Raw genomic sequence first — 22655 nt, 5'->3', positions numbered from 1 at the left:
CTGTTTATTCAGGGTGGGATCTGGGTGACAATGGGAGATTATCTAGTTTGTGGAGAGGGGAAAGTTGCAGATGGGGGAGGTGGGGAAGCCCTGTTTATTCAGGGTGGGATCTGGGTGACAGTGGGAGATTATCTAATTTGTGGGAGGGGAATGTTGCAGATGGGGGAGGTGGGGAAGCCCTATTGATTCAGAGTGGGATCACGGTGACAGTGGGAGATGATCTTGTTTGTGGGGAGCAGGAGGTTGAATGAACTGGTGAGATCAGGAAGCAGGTGACGTCATCGACCCTGTTTGTACACATCACCACCTGCTGGCCACCCTTTGTATGTGCAGGTCGGGTTGAGCGTTGATGTGATTGGTCCTTTCTGATCACATGTCGGTCTGGCCATGTTAGTCCCTCTGTGCTGTGGGGAAGGAGGCTTCGCTGGTCCTTGATGCGAGTCAGCGCTGTCGATGTGTAAGAGCTTGAATTTACTTGGCGATGGGAGCTGGTGGTCCGAGGGGCAGCCGCTGATCCGTGGGGCTGTGACTGGGTCGGTTGTTGGTTGTGTCTGAGCCACATAAACCCACATTGGGCCCAACTTCACTGGGTCCAAAGGCCCGGAGACGGGGCCCTTCTTCCCGGCAGGAATTTGGGCTCAACAAGGGCAGCTCTCCTGTCGGCCCTGTCCCTATTATCACCCTGTCCTCTGTTCACTGTGGGGTGGGGCATTACACTGGGGACTGGGGGGAAAAGGGGGACATTACACTGGGGACTGGGGGGAAAGGGGGGACATTACACTGGGGGAAAGGGGAACTACTCTGGGGAAAGGGGGACATTTCTCTGGGGACGCGGAAAGGGGGGGAACATTACACTGGGGACTGGGGGGAATATTACACGGGACTGGGAGCGGAACGTGGGGGAGATTACACTGGAGACTGGGAGGAGAAAGGGGGGACATTACACTGGGGACTGGGAGGGGAAAGGGGGGACATTACTCTGGAGACTGGGAGGGGTAACGGGGGGACATTACACTGGCGAAAGGGAGGGGACATTACATTGGGGACTGGGTGGTGAAATGGGGGGCATTACACTGGGGACTGGGGGGATAGTTGGGTGACATTACACTGGGGACGGGAGAAGTAGGGACAAACTGGGGACTGGGATGGGGAATGAGGTGGGATATTACACTGGGTAATGGGGGAACATTACACTAGAGACTGGGAGGTGATTGGGGGGGGACCTTACACGGGATTGGGAGGGGATATGTGGGGGACATTACTCTGTGGACTGGGAGCGGGAATGGGAGAGGAATGGGGAGACATTGCATTGGAGACTGGGAGGGGGATGGGGGTAATATTACACGGGACTGGGAGGGGAAAGGGGGTACATTACACTGGGGACTTGGGGGATGGGGTGTCATTACATTGGGGACTGGTGGGAAGGGGGCACTACACTGTGGACTGCAGGGAAGGTGGCACTACGCTGGGGACTGGGGGGAAGGGGGCATTACATTGGGGACTGGGAGGGGAAGGGGAGACATTACACTGGGGCTGGAAGGGGAAAGTGGGGACATTACACTGGGGACGGAGGGGAAAAGTGGGAAATTACACTGGGGACTTGGAGGGAAAAGGGGGAGTTGACTTGGGGTTGCGGTGGGTGGGTGCGGGAAAGAGTGGGTTGCCTTGGTGGAGGGTGGGGCCGTTTTTGTGGGGGTGAAAACTGCTTTTGTTGGCTTCGTTCCTTGTATTTACATTGGTTAAAACTTTGAATAATACAGCACAGTACAGACCATTTGGCCCTCGATTATGTGCTGACCTGTTTATTTTTTTTTAAAAGTACTGAACTTACCCTACCCCATAACCCTCTATTTTCCTTTCATTCATCTGTCTGTTAAAGAGTCTCATAAATGCCCCCAATCTTTCAGCCTCCACCACCATCTCTAGCAAGGCATTGTGGACAACTACACTCTGTGTAAAAATAAAATTTACCCCTGATGTCTCCCCTAAACTTCCCCCCTTTAACTTTGTACACATGTCCTCTTGTGTTTGCTGATCCTGCCCTGGGAAACGGGTGCTGACTGTCCACCCTATCTGTGCCTCCATCAAATCTTCTCTCGTCCTTCTACTCTCCAAAGATAAAAGTTCCAGCTCTGATAGTCTTGCCTCATAAGACTTGTTTTCCATTCCAGGCAACATCCTGGTGAATCTCCTCTGCACCCTCTCCATAGCTTCCACATCCTTCCTATAATGAGGTGACCAGAACTGAACACAATAGTCTAAATGTGGTCTCACCAGAGATTTGTAGAGTTGCAACATGACCTCTCTACTCCTGAACTCAATCCCCCTATTGAAGCCCAGCATCCCATTGGCCTTCTTCACTATCCTATCAACCTTTGTGGCGACCTTGAGGGATGTATGGATTTGAACCTGAAGGTCCGTCTGTGCATCCACACTCTTAAGTAACTGACCATTAACCCTGTACTCAGTCTTCTGGTTAGTCCTTCCAAAATGCACCTCACACTTAACAGAATTGAAATCCATCTGTCACTTTTCTGCCCAACTCTTCATCCTATCTATGTCCTCGTAACGTTTCACAATCTTCAACTCCATCTACAATTCCTCCAACCTTTGTGTCATCAGCAAACCTACTGGCCCATCCATCTGCTTCTTCATCCAGGTCATTTATAAAAATCACAAAGAGCAGGGGTCCCAGAACAGATACTTGTAGTGTTCCACTAGTCACCGACCTGCAGACAGAATACGTTCCTTCCACTACTACTCTCTGTTTTCTTCCTACAAGCCTAATTTTTATCTGTGCAGGCAAGGTTCCACTGATCCTGTGTGTTGTGACTTTCTGGATGAGTCTCTCATGGGAAACCTTGTCAAATGCCTGCTAAAATCCATGTTGACCTCATCTACCACCCTACCTTCATCAATATCTTTTGTTAGCTCCTCATAAAACTTAGACTCGTCAGGCACAACCTTCCCTTCACAAAGCCATACAGACTATCCTTGTGTAGACTGTACTTCTCCAAATGCACATAGATCCTATCCTTAAGAATCATCTCCATTAGTTTGCACACCGCTGATGTAAGATTCACTGGTCTATAATTCCCAGGATTCTCCCTATTACCTTTTTTAAACAAGGAGACTACATTTGTCGTTCTCCAATCCTGTGGCACCTCCCCTGTGGCCAAAGAGGATTCAAGGAGCTGATATGGAACTCCTCATTTGCTGGAGTGGTTTTAGACTGATGAATCACGAGAGAATTTTAAGGAATGTGTACATGTAGGGAGCAGTCTCTTTGGTGGTTCCAGAAACTAAAGATAAGAAATTAAAAATTCTGTGTTTTTTTTAAAGCCACGAGTAGCTCCTTTATGAAAGTTAGCAGCTCGTGGCCGTTTTCTTGCTGTAACAGACTTGTCACACTTTGTAAAGTTTTTCAAAGTTTGTTTATGCAGCTGTATTCTTATTTGTTTTGGAGCAACTTCAGGTCCACCTTCAATATTTGGTGTAGTCGGCAGGATCCCAAGACAGGAATCACGGATTAAGTTAGACTGAAGAAATGGCCAGGCCAGTGATGGAGAAACAGAGGGAGATAGGGATCCAGCATAAATTTACCTTGATCTCTCACTGTTGATCCCTTGGTGGAATAGTCCCTCGCCCAAGGTTGACTAGAATGCCTTGATGGGATCCACAAAAGAAATGGCAGGAAGGAATATGGATTACATGAGGTTAGTGTATTTTAATGGGGCAGTAAGTTCGAGATACTCGGTCAATTGAACTAAACTCAGTCTATTTGGGAATTGGGTAGTGAGTAGGATGACTCCTATTATCAGTGGGAAGGATGGGGCTGCGAGTCTGGTAGAGCTCAGTCTATGGGGGAAATTTGGAATTGGACTGCGAGTCAGGGGATGAAGTCTATGGGGGCGTGGGGAATTGGACAGTGAGTCAGGAGACTCAGTCTGTTGGGGGATAGTGAATTGGACAGTGAGTCAAGGGACAGTCTAATGAGAGGTGGGGAATTGGACAGTGAGTAATGGACCTCAGTCTATTAGGGGGTGGGGAATTGGAGATTGAGTCAGGGGACTCGGACAATTGAGGGGTGTGGAATTGGACAGTGAGTCAGGAGTGTCAGTGGTGGGGAATTGGATAGTGAGTCAGGGACCAGTCTATTGGGGGGTTAGGGAATTGGCAGTGAGTCTAGGGACAGTCTTTTGGAGGGTTGGGAATTGGACATTGAGTCATAGGATTGTGTTTTGGGAGCTGGGGAATTCACCTCTGAGTCAGGGGCCTTAGTCTATTGGGGTGTGGATAATTGGACAGTGTCAAGAACTCTATTTGGGGGGGGGGGGCGGGTTGGGAATTAACAGTGAGTCAGGGACCAGTCTATTGGGGGGTTGGAAATTGGTCAGTGAGTCAGGAGGCTCAGTCTATTGGGGGTGGGAATTGGGGGAATTGTGCTGAGGACTTGGTCTCTTCAGAGTGGGGAACTAAAATCAGTAACAATGGATAAAGATGCCCCAATATTAAAAAATCTACTTACTATTTGGAATAAAGTTAAATCAGAAATTGATGGGTATTCCCTCTCCTTAAAAAATCCATTAATGAATCCTCTCTTAATCTTTTCAAAAAATAATCCTTTTTTTAAATACTTGGAATAACAAAGGAATTTCTAAATTGGGAGATTGTTATGATAATGGTAGATTGATGTCCTTTGATCAATTAAGAATTAAATATGGTATTCCTCATAATACGTTATTTTGAATTAAGATCTTATTTAAGGGAGAAATTAGGACCTGATATGACTTTAAAGAATCTTACAAATCTGGAGGAAATTATAGTGGATGGAATGATTAAAATAATTTTTTAAATTTCAATCACATACATCTTGTAACAAGAAAAAACACCTTAAAGTAGGTTTGTTTAATTCAAAAGAAAGATGGTAACAAGATTTAGATATAATAATAAATAAACAGGTCTGGCAAGATTTATGTAAAGTGATGTCCAATACTATCAATGTGAGATATAGACTCTTCATCATAATTTTTAACCTCAATTATATATTACACCTCAGAAATTGATTAGAGACAAAATTTATTAAATCAATATTTTAGATGTGGTAAAGAAGTGGGAACTTTTCATTCTATGTGGTCTTGTTCAAAAGTTAATCCTTTTTGGGTTTCCATTAGTAAGTTTTTACAACGAGTCACTGGTGTGACTTTTCCGTTAAACCCTGAATTATTGCCATTAGGAAACTTTGAAAGTATTACACCGAAGTTACTTTTGGTGGATTCTCAATTGAAATTTGTTAAATTAGTTTTACTAGTAGCAAGAAATGTATCGCTGCAACCTGGAAATCTGATCTCTCATTAACATTAGAAAGATGGCATACTGAGATTCAAAGTTGTATCCCTTCAGAAAAAAATTGACATAACTTAATTAAATATTTCTTATTTTTACAAATTTGGACCCCTATGCTAAATTAAGGAGATTAAAACTATAATATTTTGTTAAAAATTCTCCTGACCAATGTTGTTTCTCCTGAACCAATAATAATTTTTGGAGTGATATTTTTGGGATCCTTGAGTGTCATCCGAAGCATCCAAATTAATATGTAGTTGTTATGTTACTGTGCATTATATAATGCAGTCCTGGCAGACTGGAAGACAGCTCCCATCAGGTTGGAAGACAGCAAATGTCACGCCACTTTTTAAGAAGGGAGAAGACTGGAAATTATCGGCCAATTAGCTTGACATCTGTGGTTGGAAAAATGCTTGAAGCCATCATTAAAGATGAAATAGTGAAACTTTTGGAACATAAGGGTTCAATCAGGCAGATGTAGCATTGTTTTAGAAAGGGAAGATCTTGTTTGACAAACTTGTTAGGATTCTTTGAGGATAGAGGGGAACAGGTTAATGTTGTATATTTGGATTTCCAGAAAGCGTTTGATAAGGTGCCGCACAAGAGACTTATCAGTAAGTTACAGGAAAGTGGAGTCCAGGGAAATATATTGGCCTGGATTGAAAATTGGTTGTCTGACAGGAGGCAGAGAGTCGGGATAAATGGGAGTTTTTCAGGTTGGCAGAGAGTGGTAAGTGGGGTGCCGCAGGGGTCAGTGTTAGGCCCACAACTGTTCATCATTTACATTGATGACTTGGAGGAAGGGACAAAATGTGGTGTAGCCAAGTTTGCGGATGACACTAAATTGAGTGGAAGAGCAAATTGTAATGAGGATGTGGAGAGTCTGCAGACGGATATAGTTAAGCTGGATGAGTGGGCAAAGGTCTGGCAGATGGAGTACATGTTAGTAAGTGTGAGGTTATCCACTTTGGCAAGAAAAATAAAAGAGCTGAATATTATTTAAAGGGTGAAAAACTACAGCAAGCTGTTGTGCAGAGGGACTTGGGAGTGCTTGTGCATGAATTGCAAAAAGTTAGGTTGCAGGTGCAGCAGGTTATTAAGAAGGCAAATGGAATGTTGGTCTTCATCGCTAGAGGAATTCAGGAGTAGGGAGGTAATGTTGCAACTGTATAAGGTACTGGTGAGACTGCACCTGGAGTACTGTGTCCAGTTCTGGTCTCCATATTTGAGGAAGGATATACTGGCTTTGGAGACGGTCCAAAGGAGGTTTACTAGGTTGATCCCTGGGATGAAGGGGTTGACTTATGATGAAAGATTAAATCATCTAGGATTGTATTCGCTCGAGTACAGAAGAATGAGAGGAGATCTTATAGAAACATATAGGATTATGAAGGGTATGGATAGGATAGATGTAGGAAGGTTTTTTGAGCTGGCCAGGGAAACTAAAACGAGAGGACACAGTCTCAAGATTCGGGGGGAGTAGATTTAGGACAGAGATGAGGAAAAATAGTTTTTCCCAGAGAGTAGTGAATGTTTGGAATTCTCTAACCAGGGAAGTGGTTGAGGCTGCCTCATTAAGCATATTTAAAATTCAGTTAGATAAATTTTTACATGATAGATGAATTAGGGGATATGGGGAGAAGGCAGGTATGTGGAGTTAGGTCATAAATTAGATCAGCCATGATCGTATTGAATGGCGGAGCAGGCTCGATGGGCCATTTTTGGCCTACTCCTGTTCCTACTTCCTATGTTCCTATAATATATTTAGATTAGTAATGGGATTACATTAGGTTAATGGGGGGAGGGGTGGTCTAGGGGTTTTAGATTTTGTTTTTATTCCTTTTTTTCTATATATACTTACAACATATATTTGTTAACACTGTAATATTGTGATTTGTTATTCTTTGTTATTATTATCATGTATATGTTGATTAAATAAAATATTCAAAAAAAGGGATAACTGGCCAGCAAGTTCATAATGTTTGGTGTCATGTAGTTATTAGATTAAAGAGGAGAAGGTACAGGATCCAGATAAGGAGACGTTTGGCGAGGCAGCCAGGAGAATACAGAGAAAAATATATGACCAAAACACATATAAGATTAAGTATAGTGCTAACTGACTGGGCTAAGAAGTATGGCCTGTGGCGTGGGGGTGGGGGGGTGGGGAACACGATGAGTGAGCTTGTTGTCAAAGATCATGGTTCATGGGAAACACCAGGAAAGAAAAAGCACAAGAAAGAAAGGACCGGTCAGTCCTTGCTGGCAGGAAAAATCGCCATGGGATCCCAACCCATGGTCAAGACTGGCTCACTGGTGTTTAAGGGAAGCGATTTGGAACAGACTGATGATCATTGAAGTGCCTGATCTCCACGATGTCCTCGTCTGTGCCCTGCTGTATCTCTGCTCCCCCTGCTGCTTTCCCCGCATTGACAGCTTCTGTCATTCTTGGTTCCCCTTCATTTTCTCTTGTTCCTTCATAGAGGGAGAGAGAGAAAACTTTCCTCCAAATGCTTCCCCCTGTGTGACTGACTTAACCCTTTGTGTGGATGGCAGCTCTTTTATTGATGATACTGGTTAGCGATACTTTGTCTGTGCTGGTGTTTCTGATTCTGAAGGTCCTGAAAGTGCTTTTTTCTCTTCACCCATATCTGCTCCAAAAGCTGAACTTTTTGCACTCATTTTAAAGGCCGGTTATTCTGTGAACATCTGTACTGATACTCCTATTAATAATGCCCCTTTTGTCAAAATCTGTTAAACGCTCTACAGCTCCCTGCCAAACTAGCAGAGAATAGGTTTACTGCACACACAAGTACCTCTGCAAAGTCATTAAAAGCTGTATTTATATTTGTTTGGAAGCAACTTCAGATTCACCGTCAACAAAATTATAGCATTACAGGGGCGCAGACACTGATAGAGGTGTTTTAAAGGACATTCACACAGCAACATGATGTTGAATGTGGAGATACCAACACCCAGAAGGTGCTTCAGAAGTCAAGAACGAGGCCAAAATCTTCCTGTCACATAATTCTGTTTTTTTAAATAATTTTTTATTTTTCACACCATAAATCACATTAACCATGATACACACTTTTTCATTTTCACACATATACAGTGCCATTTTCTCCCCCCCCCCTCCCTCCTCCCATCCCACCCTCCCTACCTCCCCCCTCCCGTCCATTTAAGGCCTGTCACATAATTCAATGTAATTCCTATTACTACAATGTGTCCCCTTGTGGTGTCTACAGACAAGCTGCAAAAACAGGATGTCCTGACTTATTTGGTCTTATTACATTCTTTGTGGTATTAGTTACTATCTCACTCCAGCACAGGGAAGGTCCTGTTAGAAGCAGTCACAAGGAAACTATATTCTCACCCAGTTCATTAACCCTTTGTTAAGCATATCCATTAAACTGATTCTTTCACAGCAAAATAGCCCAATTTGTTGCTTGAGTGGATATAACGGCCTGTTCCAGTCCTATTCTCATCTCCCCCGCACAAACCAGATCTCCCTTTAGTGCACCTGTTTAGTGTAAAATATGGGGTATTGTGGACAGGTCATATTTGGCCTTATACCAGTTATTGAACAGATATTTAACAGGCCGGCATGGAATTGCTCTTATAATGCTCAAAGTCCAATTAGAGTGACATCTCCACGTCTGATGTTCTGATCGTTAAAGGCTATTCCTTTAATGGGGACTCCCTGACCATTGTAGGTTGATATGTGGGTGCAGGTCCCACAATGGGACACATTCTTAGTTCCAACATCCATCAAGCACATATGTAAATAGGTGTTATCATACCATTCCCATTTGGATCTTGGGGATTGTGACCCTGCTTGATGTTTTAAGTCCCCATGTTCCCTTATCTGATAAACTATTATCAGGACTATCAGAAAAAGAACAAGAGCCCCCAGAAGAATAATAACCATTCGTTTCAGCCATTCATTGGTGTTGTCTTTAAGTCCCCTTGTTTTTGGTTGAATCATGTTCTCCCGTGGAATCCTCTTCTTACCATCTTTGTAATGAATCCACGAGGCTGACCCTCCACCTTTACTGCTGTGGACATGGGTAGGAACACTTGGAATTGACCTTTCCAGTTTGGTGCCAACTTCTTCCACTCCTCATTTCCTCATTCCTTATCAGAACATTGTCTCCTGGCTGGATTTTCGGTGGGATCCCTCCTTATCACCACCTTCTCTGAGCACTACGCACCTGCAAATGTGAAGTCTCAAGAATTTCAGTTAGTTCTTGTACATAAGTGATCATCTTCTTACTAAGGGCAGATAGGTCAAACACACTTGTACGTTTTTATCTGCTGCCCAAGGTTTTCCAAAATGACTTCTGCTGGGCTTGATCTTGTGCGTGATCTCGTTTCAAAGAGGGCCAGAGGATGTACCTTTTCCCCATTTAGACCTGTTTCCTCTGATCGCTTGGCCAGCTTATTTTTCAATGTGCCACTTGCTCTTTCCACGATTTCAGCTGCCTGTGGGTGCTGGGCGCAATGAAATTGTTGTTTTATTCTTCATTGACTGTAGCAGGAAAATGCGGTCCATTATCTGTGCTAATATGGTCAGGAGTCAATATCGGGGTATGATTACCTGTAGTAGAATTCCTCCCGCTGTTTCTACTGTTGAGTTTGACATTGGGATTGCTTCCCCCATCAACTAAAAATGCCATTAAAAACAAGACAGTACTTCTAGCTGTGTACTCAAGGTAATTCCATAAAATTGATCTGTAAACACCCAAAGAATCCCATAGGCATTCATGCCCTTCCCAGAGGGCACTTGGTTGCTTTACCAGGATTATTTTTCTGACAGATAACACACGCCCGTGTTCTCCTCTGTGCCTCTTTTCGTAAGTTAGGATTCTGCCATGTTTGAAATACCACTCGTACCATTCCCTCTCTACCTAAATGTGTCATTGCACAGGTAAAAAGGTAAGTGAGAGGCTGGGAATGGGCATCTCTTCACACGTTAAAATATCCAAATGAGGGGCTGGGAATGGGCATCTCTTCACACATTACTATGTCCAAATGAGGGGCTGGGGGTAGGTATCTAACACACTTGATACATACAGGCATTCTTTATGGGGGAGCCTGATAAAGTAAGGAGCCCTCAGTGCTGCTGCAGAGCACCAAAACATGGGCTACCCCAAAAGCATAACCTGAATCACTGTAAATGTTAAGGGAAAGATCTCTTCCTTTGATGCATGCACGAGTCGAAGTGAATAGTTCAGTCCAATGAGCAAATAAGGGTTGGTGGAAGGCAGCATCTTCTATTTCAGTGTCACTGTCCCTTACCATCGCATATCCAGATCGCCGTTGTCCCTTCTCATCTACAAACCATGTTATCACTTTGTTGATCAGGCCATCTGTTAGATCATGGCAGGCCGAGGTCAGAAGATGTTTTCTCTGCAGGCAGTCATGATCTGGTTGTTCCTCAGGGTTGGGGACAGGTGCTGAGTTAATAGTGGCACAATGATGAACAGGCCTTGGGGTTGTGCACCATAAGTGGTCTGGGTGGAGTGGATATCATGTACAAACCCAACCGGATCTCCATTGCTGTCTGCAGCATGATGTGCTATCAGCAACATTTTCTGGGGGTTCCACAGTGTATAAATCTGGACCATAGGTTACCGGCCTGAGGATGAAGGACAACATCTTCTGTAATGGCTTCTGAGGCCTTTTTCTAGGATACGCCTTTACTCGTTCAGCTACTGAGGTTGGGCCAGGTGGTGCAGTTGTCTGTTACTGAGGGGCGGTAGCAGGGGAGGCTCCTCCAGCTGCCTGCGGCAGTGGTGCCTGGGCTTGTGGCACTGCCTGAGGAAGGGGCTCATAGAGGGGTGGTTGTGCCCATAAAAAGGAATCTTCTGATTCCTCATCCTTGTTTCATCCCAGAGAAGGGTCGCCATGACAGAAAGTGGGTCCCCAGGGTCATCCGATTGTTTATTGGCTGCTTTAGTGATCATCTGGGGATGGGCCTTACATTCACCATTTCTCCCCTTTTTGTCCTGGTTTTCACACTGAGATTTCAAAACCTCCCAGTCCTTGAGTGCACCCTCCTTTGTACATTTCTCTGTCCCCCTTCTACTTGCACGGTCTCACCAACTCCTTCCCTTTGTCCTGAGCCACTCATTTAATCCTTGTTCCCACCATTCTCCCATCCGTTTCTTCCACTTCTGTCCTGTGTGCTTTTCCCTGAATAATTGTTCCGCTTTCTCTATCGTCCTCACAGACCATGTACCTCCAACTGGCCATTCCTGGTTGCCTAACCTTTTTGTTAATGCTGTTGACAATGGTTGATATTCCTTTTGATATTTTGCATAGAAATAACATATTTGTTGCACTGGGGTTCGCCCATCCCTTTGGTCCAATGCTTGTCCCATAATGTAATACGGCTCTTGCCCGAATGGTACTTTATCCCAGCTAACACTGCTGCAGTTTGACTAAAATTTATCCCAGCCCTTGGGTATTAATCCTTGTCCTGTGCTTGTCTCATTTTGCTGTTTATCTGGCTTCTATGGCTGTTGTCCCAATTTACAATTTATCCCAGCATCAAGCATTGCACTAACCTGTAAACATCCTGCTCCTTCTACAGTTCTTTTGGATCTCGGCAGGGAACTAGGTCTAAATCGAACGAGGGATCACAGTGCTCCTGGAGGCTGATGTAGGAGTCAGATGCAAGGGATTGGAAGGTGCCTTTATTTCTCCCTCTGGCTTCCTGAACTCTGCTGCTTACTTGGTCTGAAGTAACCCAGGTGACCCAGTGAGATCCTGCCAAGTATGAGTCGACTTTAACATTGCTGATGACGCCAATATTGATGTTGACTTGAGTTGCAATAAAACAGCAGCAGAACCAATGAGCGTACAACTAACATTATTGTATCGCACAATTGGGAGCAAAGGATCTACAAAGGATGAGTAGACAGTGTCACTCATTCCCTGCACTGAGCCTTACTCAACTCATACAGCGATTTAGTTCCTCTTATTTAGTTCTTTAGATGGGTATTACGTGCAGCTGTACATGTTTGTTGGAGCTGGTTGTTCTTTATTTGCAGTTGGTTATTCTTGTTTTTGTAACATCTTGACCTTGCAGTTTTATCAACTTCAGATATGCTAATCTTGCTCAGGTCTAGTCAAGCTATCTTTGTCAAGTTGCACCATGATCTTGTGCCTTTGTTTTCAGTCATTTTGTGTGACCTCGTATTTGTACAACCTTGTTCATGTATATTGCTTAATCATGGTTCTTCATCTGCAAAGACCAGCAAATCTCCATGATTCTATATCCAACAACAGAAACCCCTTCCCTTAATACATTATATTCTTTCACAGTGCCAACATCCAGGTCTGTGTACTCTCCCTGTTCCTTGCCCATCCACACCCCATTATCTGACCCCTGACCTTACTCAGTTCTTGGATGCCTCTGAATTCCTGCCACCAACACTGTCTGTGCAAAGGAACCCCATTTCCCATCCCCCAGCGTTGCTGCTCAGGGAGCCCTGTGCAGAGTGGGGAGAGAGTGATTCAGCGACAGGTCTCTAATGTGACTGTAGGTGGGTCAGGTGGTTCCAATTGGTTGGAAGCTGCACATCCTTTTAACGTCCCAATGGGAAGGTGACATAGGGACACAGATTACATGTGAGAGCCATTGAGGCTCTTTGGACAAAAGGATTTCTGGACTGTTAAGGATTCTGGGTATCAATGCGGTCCTCAATCTCCGAAACAAAAACTACCTTGAGCCTTTTGCTTGAAAATGTGAAATAATTCCTGTGCCCTCCCTCAGATTGTCACGGGTTCACTAAAATGTTTCCCCCCCCCCTCCCCCATGTAACAGTAAATGCTGGGTTCATAATACGTTCCTTGGTTTGTGGCTTTTCCTTGGTTTGTGGCTTCTCCTTTCCCTCAAAATGTCTCACGCTTGTTTCTCTACTAAATTTCACCCTCATGAGTCTACCTGTCTGTGGTGACCATTCTCGCAGTTCAGGACACTTCTATAGTTTGTCGTGTAGCTGTCCTTGCCTCCAGGGTGTGTTGTCCTGGAACATTGGCTGTAGAAAATGCCTTGCTCCCTCTCACTCCACCATCTTCTCTTCACAGGGTGAAGAAAGCGGTGCGTTTCCAGACAGGAAGCTTCAGGCAACACCACGTTGTGGTCTGACACCCCGACTGGATACCTCGGGACTATAATATCAGCCAGATTTAGGGGTGGATCAGGATCACAGAGATTACTGCTGGAAAAATCCCTACACTCGTTGAGTGTATGAACTGGTCTTCAGCCGATTGGCTGACGTGGAGGATCAGGTGACCAGTGATACGGCAGATAAAGGACTCCAAAGTGAAGCGTGCGGTGAGGTGGGGCTTTCTTTGGACTTGCTGGACACAGATCACTGAGCTCTCACTGGCGAGAGACCATTCCCCTGTTCCAAGTGTGGGGAGATTTGCCAGCTCTGAGGCACTGCTGCATCATCAGTATGTCTCCACTAGTGTAGCACATTCCCCTGCTCTGACTGTGGGAAGAGCTTTAAAACCTTCAAGGGCTTGGAGGACCACGAGTGTGTTTCCCCTGGGGTGTGTCCGTTCACCTGCCGCGTGTGGGAAGTGGTGTGATCCCCCAGGAAAGTCTGTTCACCTTCCACGTAGGAGGGATGGGTTTCACCCAGTCCTCCAACCTCATGAAGCACCAGAATATTCACTCTGGAGAGAGAGCCTTTAAATGTGGTGTGTGTGGGAAGGGGTTCTCTCGGCCCTCCAACCTGAAGGTGCACCAGCGGGTTCACACTGGGGAGAAACCGTTCACCTGCTCCCTTTGCGGGAAAGGGTTCTCTCGCCCTTCCAACCTGAAGGTACACCAGCGGGTTCACACCGGAGAGAAACCATTTGACTGCTCCCTGTGTGGGAAGGGGTTCTCTCGCCCCTCCGGCCTGCAGTTACACCACCGGGTTCACACCGGGGAGAAACCATTCGACTGCTCCCTGTGTGGCAAAGGGTTCTCTAACCCCTCCAGCCTCCAGACACACCAGAGGGTTCACATCGAGAAGAAAACGTTCACCTGCCCCCTGTGTGGGAAGGGGTTCTCTCGCCCCTCCAACCTGAAAGTACATCAGCGAGTTCACACTGGGGAGAAACCATTCAACTGCTCCCTGTGCGGGAAGGGATTCTCTCGCCCCTCCAACCTGAAGGTACACCAGCGGGTCCACACTGGGGAGAAACCATTCAAATGCTCCCTGTGCGGGAAGGGATTCTCTCGCCCCTCTGGCCTGCAGGCACACCAGCGGGTCCACACTGGGGAAAGACCGTTTGACTGCTCTCTGTGTGGGAAGGGGTTCTCTAATCCCTCCATCCTGCACGTACACCAGCAGGTTCACACCGGTAAGAAACCGTTTAACTGCTCCCTTTGCGGGAAGGGGTTCTCTCGCCCCTCCAGACTGAGGATACACCAACGGGTTCACACCGGGGAGAAACCATTCGACTGCTCCCTGTGTGGGAAGGGGTTCTCTAATGCTTCTAGCCTGCAGGTACACCAGCGGGTTCACACCGGAGAGAAACCGTTCACCTGCTCCCTGTGTGGGAAGGGGTTCTCTCAGTCCTCAATCCTGCAGGCACACCAGCGGGTTCACACCGGGGAGAAACCATTCACCTGTTCCCTGTGTGGGAAGGGGTTCTCTCACCCCTCTGGCCTGCAGGTACACCAGCGGGTTCACACCGGAGAAAAACCGTTTACCTGCTCCCTGTGTGGGAAGGGGTTCTCTTACCCATCCAGCCTTCAGGTACACCAGCGGGTTCACACTGGAGAGAAACCATTCACCTGCTCCCTGTGCGGGAAGGGGTTCTCTCAGCCTTCCCACCTGCAGGTACACCGGCGGGTTCACACCGGAGAGAAACCGTTCATGTGCTCCCTGTGTGGGAAGGGGTTCTCTCACCCCTCTGGCCTGCAGGTACACCAGCGGGTTCACACTGGGGAGAAACCGTTTATTTGCTCCCTGTGCGGGAAGGGGTTCTCTAATCCCTCCAACCTGCAGGTACACCAGCGGGTTCACACTGGCTAGAAACTGTTTACTTGCTCCCTGTGCGGGAAGGGGTTCTCTAATCCCTCCGATCTACAGAAACACCAGCGGGTTCACACTGGATTAAAACTGTTCATCTGTTCCCTGTGTGAGAAGGGGTTCTCTCATCTCCCGCCTGCAGGTACACCAGCGGGTTCATACCGGAGAGAAACCATTCGACTGCTCCCTGTGCAGGAAGGGGTTCTCTCACCCCTCTGGCCTGCAGCACACCAGCAGGTTCACACCGGAGAGAAACTGTTCACCTGCTCCCTGTGTGGGATCAGATTCACTGAGTCCTCTGCTCTGCGCTGCAACCTCAGGATTCTCAGATGATTTCAGCATCTATAAAGTAAAAGTTGGTGGGCATTTTGGGGCTGAGGCTTTTGCCTGGAGTTAAAAAATGAGACAGACACCTGAATAAATAGGTAAAGGGAATTGGGTAACAGGGGCTTAAATGTGGGCACTGGGGGATAAGTTTGGAACCATCATTGGCCCTGTCAATGTGCACAGACATGGAGGTTCTCGTTCGAAAGGGCAATGCAACTACATTCCTTTCTACTCTGTATTTCCTGCTCCAAGCCCAAAGCCCAAAAATTGGGTTACATAGATCCCTGGAGAGAAGGGAATCGGACTTGGGCATTGTAATTGATCAACACTGCTGGTCAAATTTATGCTTGTATAGTGTGACATCTCTTATTAATTCAAGGTATAGAATAATCCATTTCAATTTTTTACATCAACTCCATCTCACACCTCAAAGTTACATCATTGGAAATTGGAAATTACAAATCTGTGTTTTAGGTGTGACATAGATATTGGTACTTTCATTCTACCTGGATCTGCATGAAATTAAGACCCTTTTGGATAAATTTGGGGGAATATGAACAAAAATGACAGGGGTGGACTTCCCTCTTGATCCACAATTGTTCCTTTTGGGGAATTTGCCGTTATGAATGTTAATGTCCCCAAAATTAAATACAAATTTATTAAAATTGCTTTGGCAATAGGCAGGAAATATATGGAAGTAACATGGAAATTTGATTCCCTCTTACATCTTGATAGTTGGAATATGGAAATCCAAAGTTGTAAACCCATGGAGAAAATTACTTCTAATCGTTGAAATTAATACAATATGTTCATCGATATTTCACAGTCTTATTTGAATTATTTAAATGCCCGGATAATTTGGACCAGTGGTTCTCAACCTTTTTCTTTCCACTCACATCCCATTTTAAGTAATCCCTATGCCGTTGGTGCTCTGTGATTGGTAAGGGATTGATTAAGGTGGTATGTAGGTGGAAAGAAAATGTTTGAAAACCACTGTTTTAATGTACCCTCATTGACTCGTTATGTGCACGGTTTCAGAACTTCAAATGAAATGGGCCAATGACAATTTTTCTCAAGCAAAATATTTCATTAACAATTGGATCTAGAGCAGTGATTCTCAACCTTCCATTCCCATCCCACCTTAAGCCATCGCTTAAATCACTGCAGTGGAAATATCTGCCTTATTCCACAGATATGACTTCCCCCTCCACAACCATCAACAGCTCTCACCCACGTCTCCTCCATTTCCCACTCATTCTCCCTGACCCCCTCTTCCCCCACCTACCACTCCAGCCTCCGCATCCAACACATCATCCAATGGAATTTCTGGCACTTACTCCAGGATCGCACCACTGGACACATTTTTTCCTCTCACATCTTGGCCTTCCACAGGGACTGCTTCCACCATGATTCCATCCCCCTCCTGGAACCTTCTCCTGTGGCCGCAGGTGCAACACTTGCGTCCTCACCACGGTCTGGAGCACAAAACAGGGCTTAAAAATGAAGAAACGCATGCATATCCACCTTATTTATTTACTGCTTCCGGTTCTCCTTTTGTGATGGTCTACATTGGAGATACCAGTCGCAGATTGGGAGCTCACTTCACTGATCACATCCTCTGTCCGCAACAACAGAGACCTCCCAGTAGCCAACCACTTCAATTCTGGGTCACCCTCCCAGACTCGGATGTTTGTCCATGGTCTTATGTACTATCCCACCCTGACCACCAACAGATTGGAGGAACAACACCTTATTTTCCATCTGCGCACCCTCCAGCCAGATGGCATTAACGACTTATCTGCTTTCTGCTAAACCTGTTTGCCTTTTCTTCTCCCCCTTTCTGGTCTTTTTCCCCCCCTTCCCCACCCAGCCATCCCCCCTCCCCCTGATTGCTGCTGTCCCCTTCCTCCACCTATCATCTCCAGCCTAGGCTACCTCCCCTCTACCTTTTTGTTCAGACCCTGCCACCATTCTCAAACCTTGATAAATCTCAAGCCCGAAACATTGGTTCTGTATTTTTACCTTTTTTTTACCTAATGGGCACTGTGTGACCTGCTGAGCTTCTCCAGCATTTTGTGTTTTCACTTCAACCGCTGTGTCTACAGATTTTCATGATTTACTACAGGTGGGCAGTGGTGGGAGGGTAGAAGAGAGAGAAGCTGAGAAGGGCAGCTCGCTGATGGGAGCAGGAAGTGAAGGGGGTGGGCAGCTGGAAGAGAGAAAACGGATAATAGAAACTGGAGAAGTTGGTCTGATTCCACCGAGTTGGATAGTGCCAGATTGGAATAGAAGGTTCACACACAAGTGCAGGTCAAACTCAGCAGGACACACAGCAGCCACAGGAAGTGACAGGCAGTCAACGTTTTGGACAAGCTCTTCGCCAGGAACATGGAAAAACAGACAGTCACCTGAATAATCAAGGGAAGGCTAATCCGATACCCACCTTCCCTGGACTCAGTGCAGGCTGTGCTTCTAGGGACACTCCCACCCCTATAAGGGTGCACACATTACCATCCATTTCTCTAGTGCTGCTCCATGGTTCTTGGTCTGGTATGAAGCAAGGTGATCCCAAGATGGCAAGGAGAAAACTGAGCACAAGTGGTGCTCTTTGTAGAGCTGGGGTGGGGGTTGGTGGATCCAGCCCAGTTCGTTCACAGGGTCCCAATGACTCAGTGCCAGGAAGGTTAATCTGATTACAAAAGCCATTGGCCCAAGGGCAAGTACAGAGGAATGGAAGATGGCCTTTGGAAAGGAGCGCACTAATGGGTGGAGCCAAACCTTGATTGGCAAGTGGTGTGTCTTCTGAAGAAGTGGGCAGTGCTGTCAAGTGACGGCCTTGACCCATTACAATACAGGAGAGGGCAAGGCAGGGATGGGGGTGGGGAGCTGAAGGAAAGGAGGCAGATGAGGAAAGAGAGACTTTGAAAAGTGGCCAACAGAAATTGGAAGTCAATGTGCATGCTGTTTGGTTGCAGACTGCAGAGACAGAATATAAAGGGTCGTTACTCCAGTTTCTAAATGTCGTCAACATTTGGGGCCCGATTGTTGCAGTGGGGTTTTCCTTTTAGACTCCAGATCTCTGTGTTTGTATAATCCCCAGTTGGCCTGCTGCACCTGTTCGTCGGACTTTTCACCTAAACTCCATCAGATCTCCTGGGTCACTTCCCCTTTGTACTTGCTGGCCTGGCTGGTACAGATGACCCTGTCTGACCTGGACTTTAATGGACAATGAATAAAAATGGCTGTGACTAGAAGATTTTGACCTCGCTCTTGACTTCCAAAGGGCCTTCTATCTTCAGACTCAACAGCTGCCTCAAAGTCCTTTCAAAATGCCTGGGCCTGTGCCTGCTCCCCTGTAATCCTATTATTTGAGAACCTGTTCCAGGTTCCACTGTGTTTTTGTCCCCTTATTATCTCTAATTTCTATCTAGATTGCTCCAACATTCTACCCACAAACTTGATCATCTCCCACTGTCACCCTGATCTCACCCTGAATCAATAGGGCTTCCCCACCTCCGCCATCTCCAACATTCCCTTCCCCACAAACTAGATCATCCCCCACTGTCACCCTGATCCCACCCTGAATCAACAGGGCTTCCCCATCTCCAACATTCCCCTCCCCACAAGCTAGACCATTTTCCACTGTCACCGTGATCTCACCCTGAATCAACAGGGCTTCCCCATCTCCAACCTCCTGCTCCCCACAAACTAGATAATTTCCCACTGTCACCCTGATCCCACCCTGAAACAACAGGACTTCCCCATCTCCTACATCTTCCTGCCTGTCCTTCTCAATGACCTTATATCCCTGGGTATTCAATTCCCAATCTTTACCAAACTGCAACCACATTTGTAAAATGGCGACTAAATCCCACCCCTTCAGGCTGATTTGTGCAAACAGTTTGTTCACCTGGTTTCCAATCCTCTCAGTGTTCAGATATAATGCCCTCCCACTCAGTGACTTTTTGAATCAAGTTGCAATATGGCCCTTTTTTTGTCTATTGCATTGATCTTTTCTGTCCTCCACTTTGACTTTTCCCTTTTCTGCCTTTTGCTTCTGTTTGTATTTTACTTCTTTCTTGCCAACCTGCAGATGAAGCCATTGCCCTGCCATATTCATCTAACCCTCCCCAACTGCACTGGCAAACAACCTCCTGGGACATTGATCCCAGTCCTGCCCAGATGTGGAACATCCAGAAGGGCTGGTGGAACGGGTAGACGGGGATGAAACATGAAGGTGAATGGAGAGACAGTCTGAGGCGTCCTGACGAGGGGTTGAAGGAATGTGTCCATGCTCCCTGACAGAAGCTACAAAGGAAACTATTTTGTTGGGAAGAAAGTGGCGGTAAATTTCAATTCAAGAGCAAAATTCATAAAATGGTGCAGGGACAAAAAAATTGACGAGAGAGTTAAAGAAAATGAAGATTGGGAGCTTTATAATGAGATGCAGATTATAGCAGCTAGGGAGTAAATGATAAACGTTCAGATGCTGTGGTTTTAAACTAGGAACAAAATTTTCAGGAACACGTGGAGGTCGTTGGGAGAATAAAGAAATAATTTATCAGAATACACTTGATTATTTTTTATGGGGAAAATCATGTTTTGCCACTAACAATGAGTTTGATGGTGATGTTTTTACCCAGAATACTTCATGGACCAGAAAATGCTCTAATCTCTCTGATAGAACTCACCATGTGAGCAGGTTTATGACATCATATTTAACCCCTCCTTCATGCAAATCACACTCAACCCAGCCTCCATCTTCCTCAGATTCTAAGACTCCTGGACCTGCCTATTCCCGTCTCTACCACGGATTCCCATGGTAACTGTTAATCACCATCTCTTGCATCTGTACACTGAAATCACGGTTCAGATTTATTGTCAAGAGTACAGACATGACATCACTTACAACCCTGAGATTCTCTTTCCTGTGGGCCAGATAGAATTTCTCCTATTAGTTGTGCAATAACTGTACTGAGTGATTCTGATACAAAAGAGAGAAATGTATACAAAAGGAATATAGAAAATAATTATTAAAGATCAAATAAAGTGCAAAGTAAGAAATCTTAAATGTTTGATTGAGTTTGTTGTTTCGTAGACTGATGGTGGAGAGATAGCAGCTGTTCCTGAACCTGGTGTGTGCGAGTCTTGTGACCAGTACCTCTTTCCTGATGACCGTAGTGAGAACAGAGCGTGAGCTGGGTGGGTGTGGATCCTTGATGATTTCTGCTATTCTCTGACAGCAGCCTTCCTTGTAGATTTTTTCGATGGTGGGGAGAGTTTAGTGATGTACTACGTTTTGCAGGGCATTCAGCTCAGGGGTATTGGTGCCCCCATGCTAAACCGTGATGCAGTCAGTCAGCACACTTTCCACTCCACATCTGCAGAGGTTTGAGAAGTTTCCAATGATATATGGAACCTCCCTCCACAAACTCCTGAAGAAGTAGAGGGGCTGACGACCTTTTTTCACAATGACATTGATATGATGGGTCCAGGAAAGCTCCTACAAGATGGTGACTTCCAGGAATTTAAATATGCTCACCCTCTTCACCTCTGATCCCCCAATAATCACTTTACTGTACATCTCTGGTTTTCTTTTCCTAAACTCGACAATGAGCTCCATGGACTTGTGTCATTGAGAGGTTGTTGTTAGTGCACCATTCAGCCGAGCTTTCAGTCTGCCTCCCGCATCACCTCTATACAGCACACTAGCGTGGTATTGCCAGCAAATTTGGAAATGTTGTACTGAGCCACACAGTCGTCAGTGTGAAGTGAGTAGTGCAGGGGCTAAGTGCACATCCCTGTGGTGCTCCAGGGTTGATAGAGACTGTGGGAGAGCTGATCTTAACAAACTGCCCTGATTGGGGTGTGGAGGTGAGGAATGCCAGGATCTAATTGCACAATAAGGTATTGGGACCCAGGTCTTGGAGTCTGCAGATTAGTTTTGAAGGGATGATGGTGTGGAATGTCGAACTGTGGTAAATAAAGAGCATCCTATGGATGTTTTGTGTACAGCCAGCGAGATGGCACCTGCTGGAGACCTGTTGCTGCAAAAGGCAAATAGGAATGGATCCATGTCACCACCCAGACAAGAGCTGATCTGCTTCAACACCAGCCTCTCCAAATAGTTCCTGACTGTGGATATGAGAGCCACTGCTAGTTAGTCATTCAGGCAGGTTACCACACTCTGCTTGCACCCTGGTACAATGGTTTTCTCCATTGTTTCTATTCTCACCCCATATCTCCACTTTGCCCGGGAGATGGCTTTCTGTAGGACATACACAACACTTTGTGTTGTGTTCTGGATGTCTGGACTTAAATGCCTGTGATCTGGCTCTGTCTTTTAAAGCTGGATCCCTCCTCCAACTGCTGGTCACAATCACTCTTACCCCTCATCATTACAGAGGTAGGAAGTACTTCCATCTGTGCCAGCCTGGCGTGAGGGACAGAGAGATCCTGAGGTGTGGGAGCTGGAGGGCGTCACAGAGAGGAGAGCATGAGGTTGCTGGTTGGAAGGATGTAGGTATTGGAGGTGGTTGCAGAGATGGATGTGTCAGAGGTCCCATCGCCAACCAGATCAGTCTGTGACAACCTGTGCAGAACAAGCCCATAGTTTATAACATTAAACTAAGCACCTTGATTTCTGCCTCAAGCCCAGACAGGAGCCTCAACAATCCCAAGCGTAGAGGGGTCAACATTCTACACAAGGCTGACACAGAGTCCCTGAACAGGCTCTGTGCTAAACTGCATCACAGCAAGAGGACATACAATACTTCATGAAGGTCCCAGGCAGAGATTCTCCAGAACCGTTGGTTATTGCGCTGGTCCCTAGCATCTCTATGAAGGATACAGGTAAATTGGAAAAGGAAATAACATTATTGGAAAAGGAGATTCAAAATTCATCTTCTGAGGATGAATATAGAAGCTTAGTCAATAAAAAAA

The 22655-nt window shown here is 45.9% G+C and overlaps 1 protein-coding gene across 4 annotated transcripts; it reads left to right on the top strand.

The window, feature by feature from the left end:
- Positions 1-319: 319 nt before the first annotated feature.
- Positions 320-21358, top strand: LOC138747160 (zinc finger protein 229-like). 4 transcript variants are annotated; one of them, XR_011347342.1, is made up of 4 exons: positions 320-457; positions 3467-3716; positions 13441-13695; positions 20812-20909. XR_011347342.1 is itself a non-coding variant. In XM_069906145.1 (4 exons), exons 3-4 carry the CDS (start codon positions 13989-13991, stop codon positions 20814-20816), a joined length of 729 nt encoding a protein of 242 aa, XP_069762246.1. In that variant the 5' UTR covers positions 320-457; positions 3467-3716; positions 13441-13988; the 3' UTR covers positions 20817-21358. The 4 variants fall into 4 exon arrangements, 2 of the variants coding, with proteins under 2 accessions (XP_069762246.1, XP_069762236.1); XR_011347345.1 differs by having other exon boundaries at positions 13441-13690; positions 20812-20903; XM_069906145.1 differs by having other exon boundaries at positions 13441-14712; positions 20812-21358.
- The last annotated feature ends 1297 nt before the right edge of the window (positions 21359-22655 follow it).

Source organism: Narcine bancroftii, chromosome 1 (assembly GCF_036971445.1).
Source record: "Narcine bancroftii isolate sNarBan1 chromosome 1, sNarBan1.hap1, whole genome shotgun sequence".
In the NCBI taxonomy this organism is placed as follows: domain Eukaryota; kingdom Metazoa; phylum Chordata; class Chondrichthyes; order Torpediniformes; family Narcinidae; genus Narcine; species Narcine bancroftii.
Note: the sequence above shows the minus strand (reverse complement) of the source record. Positions and strands in the feature narration are given on the sequence as shown.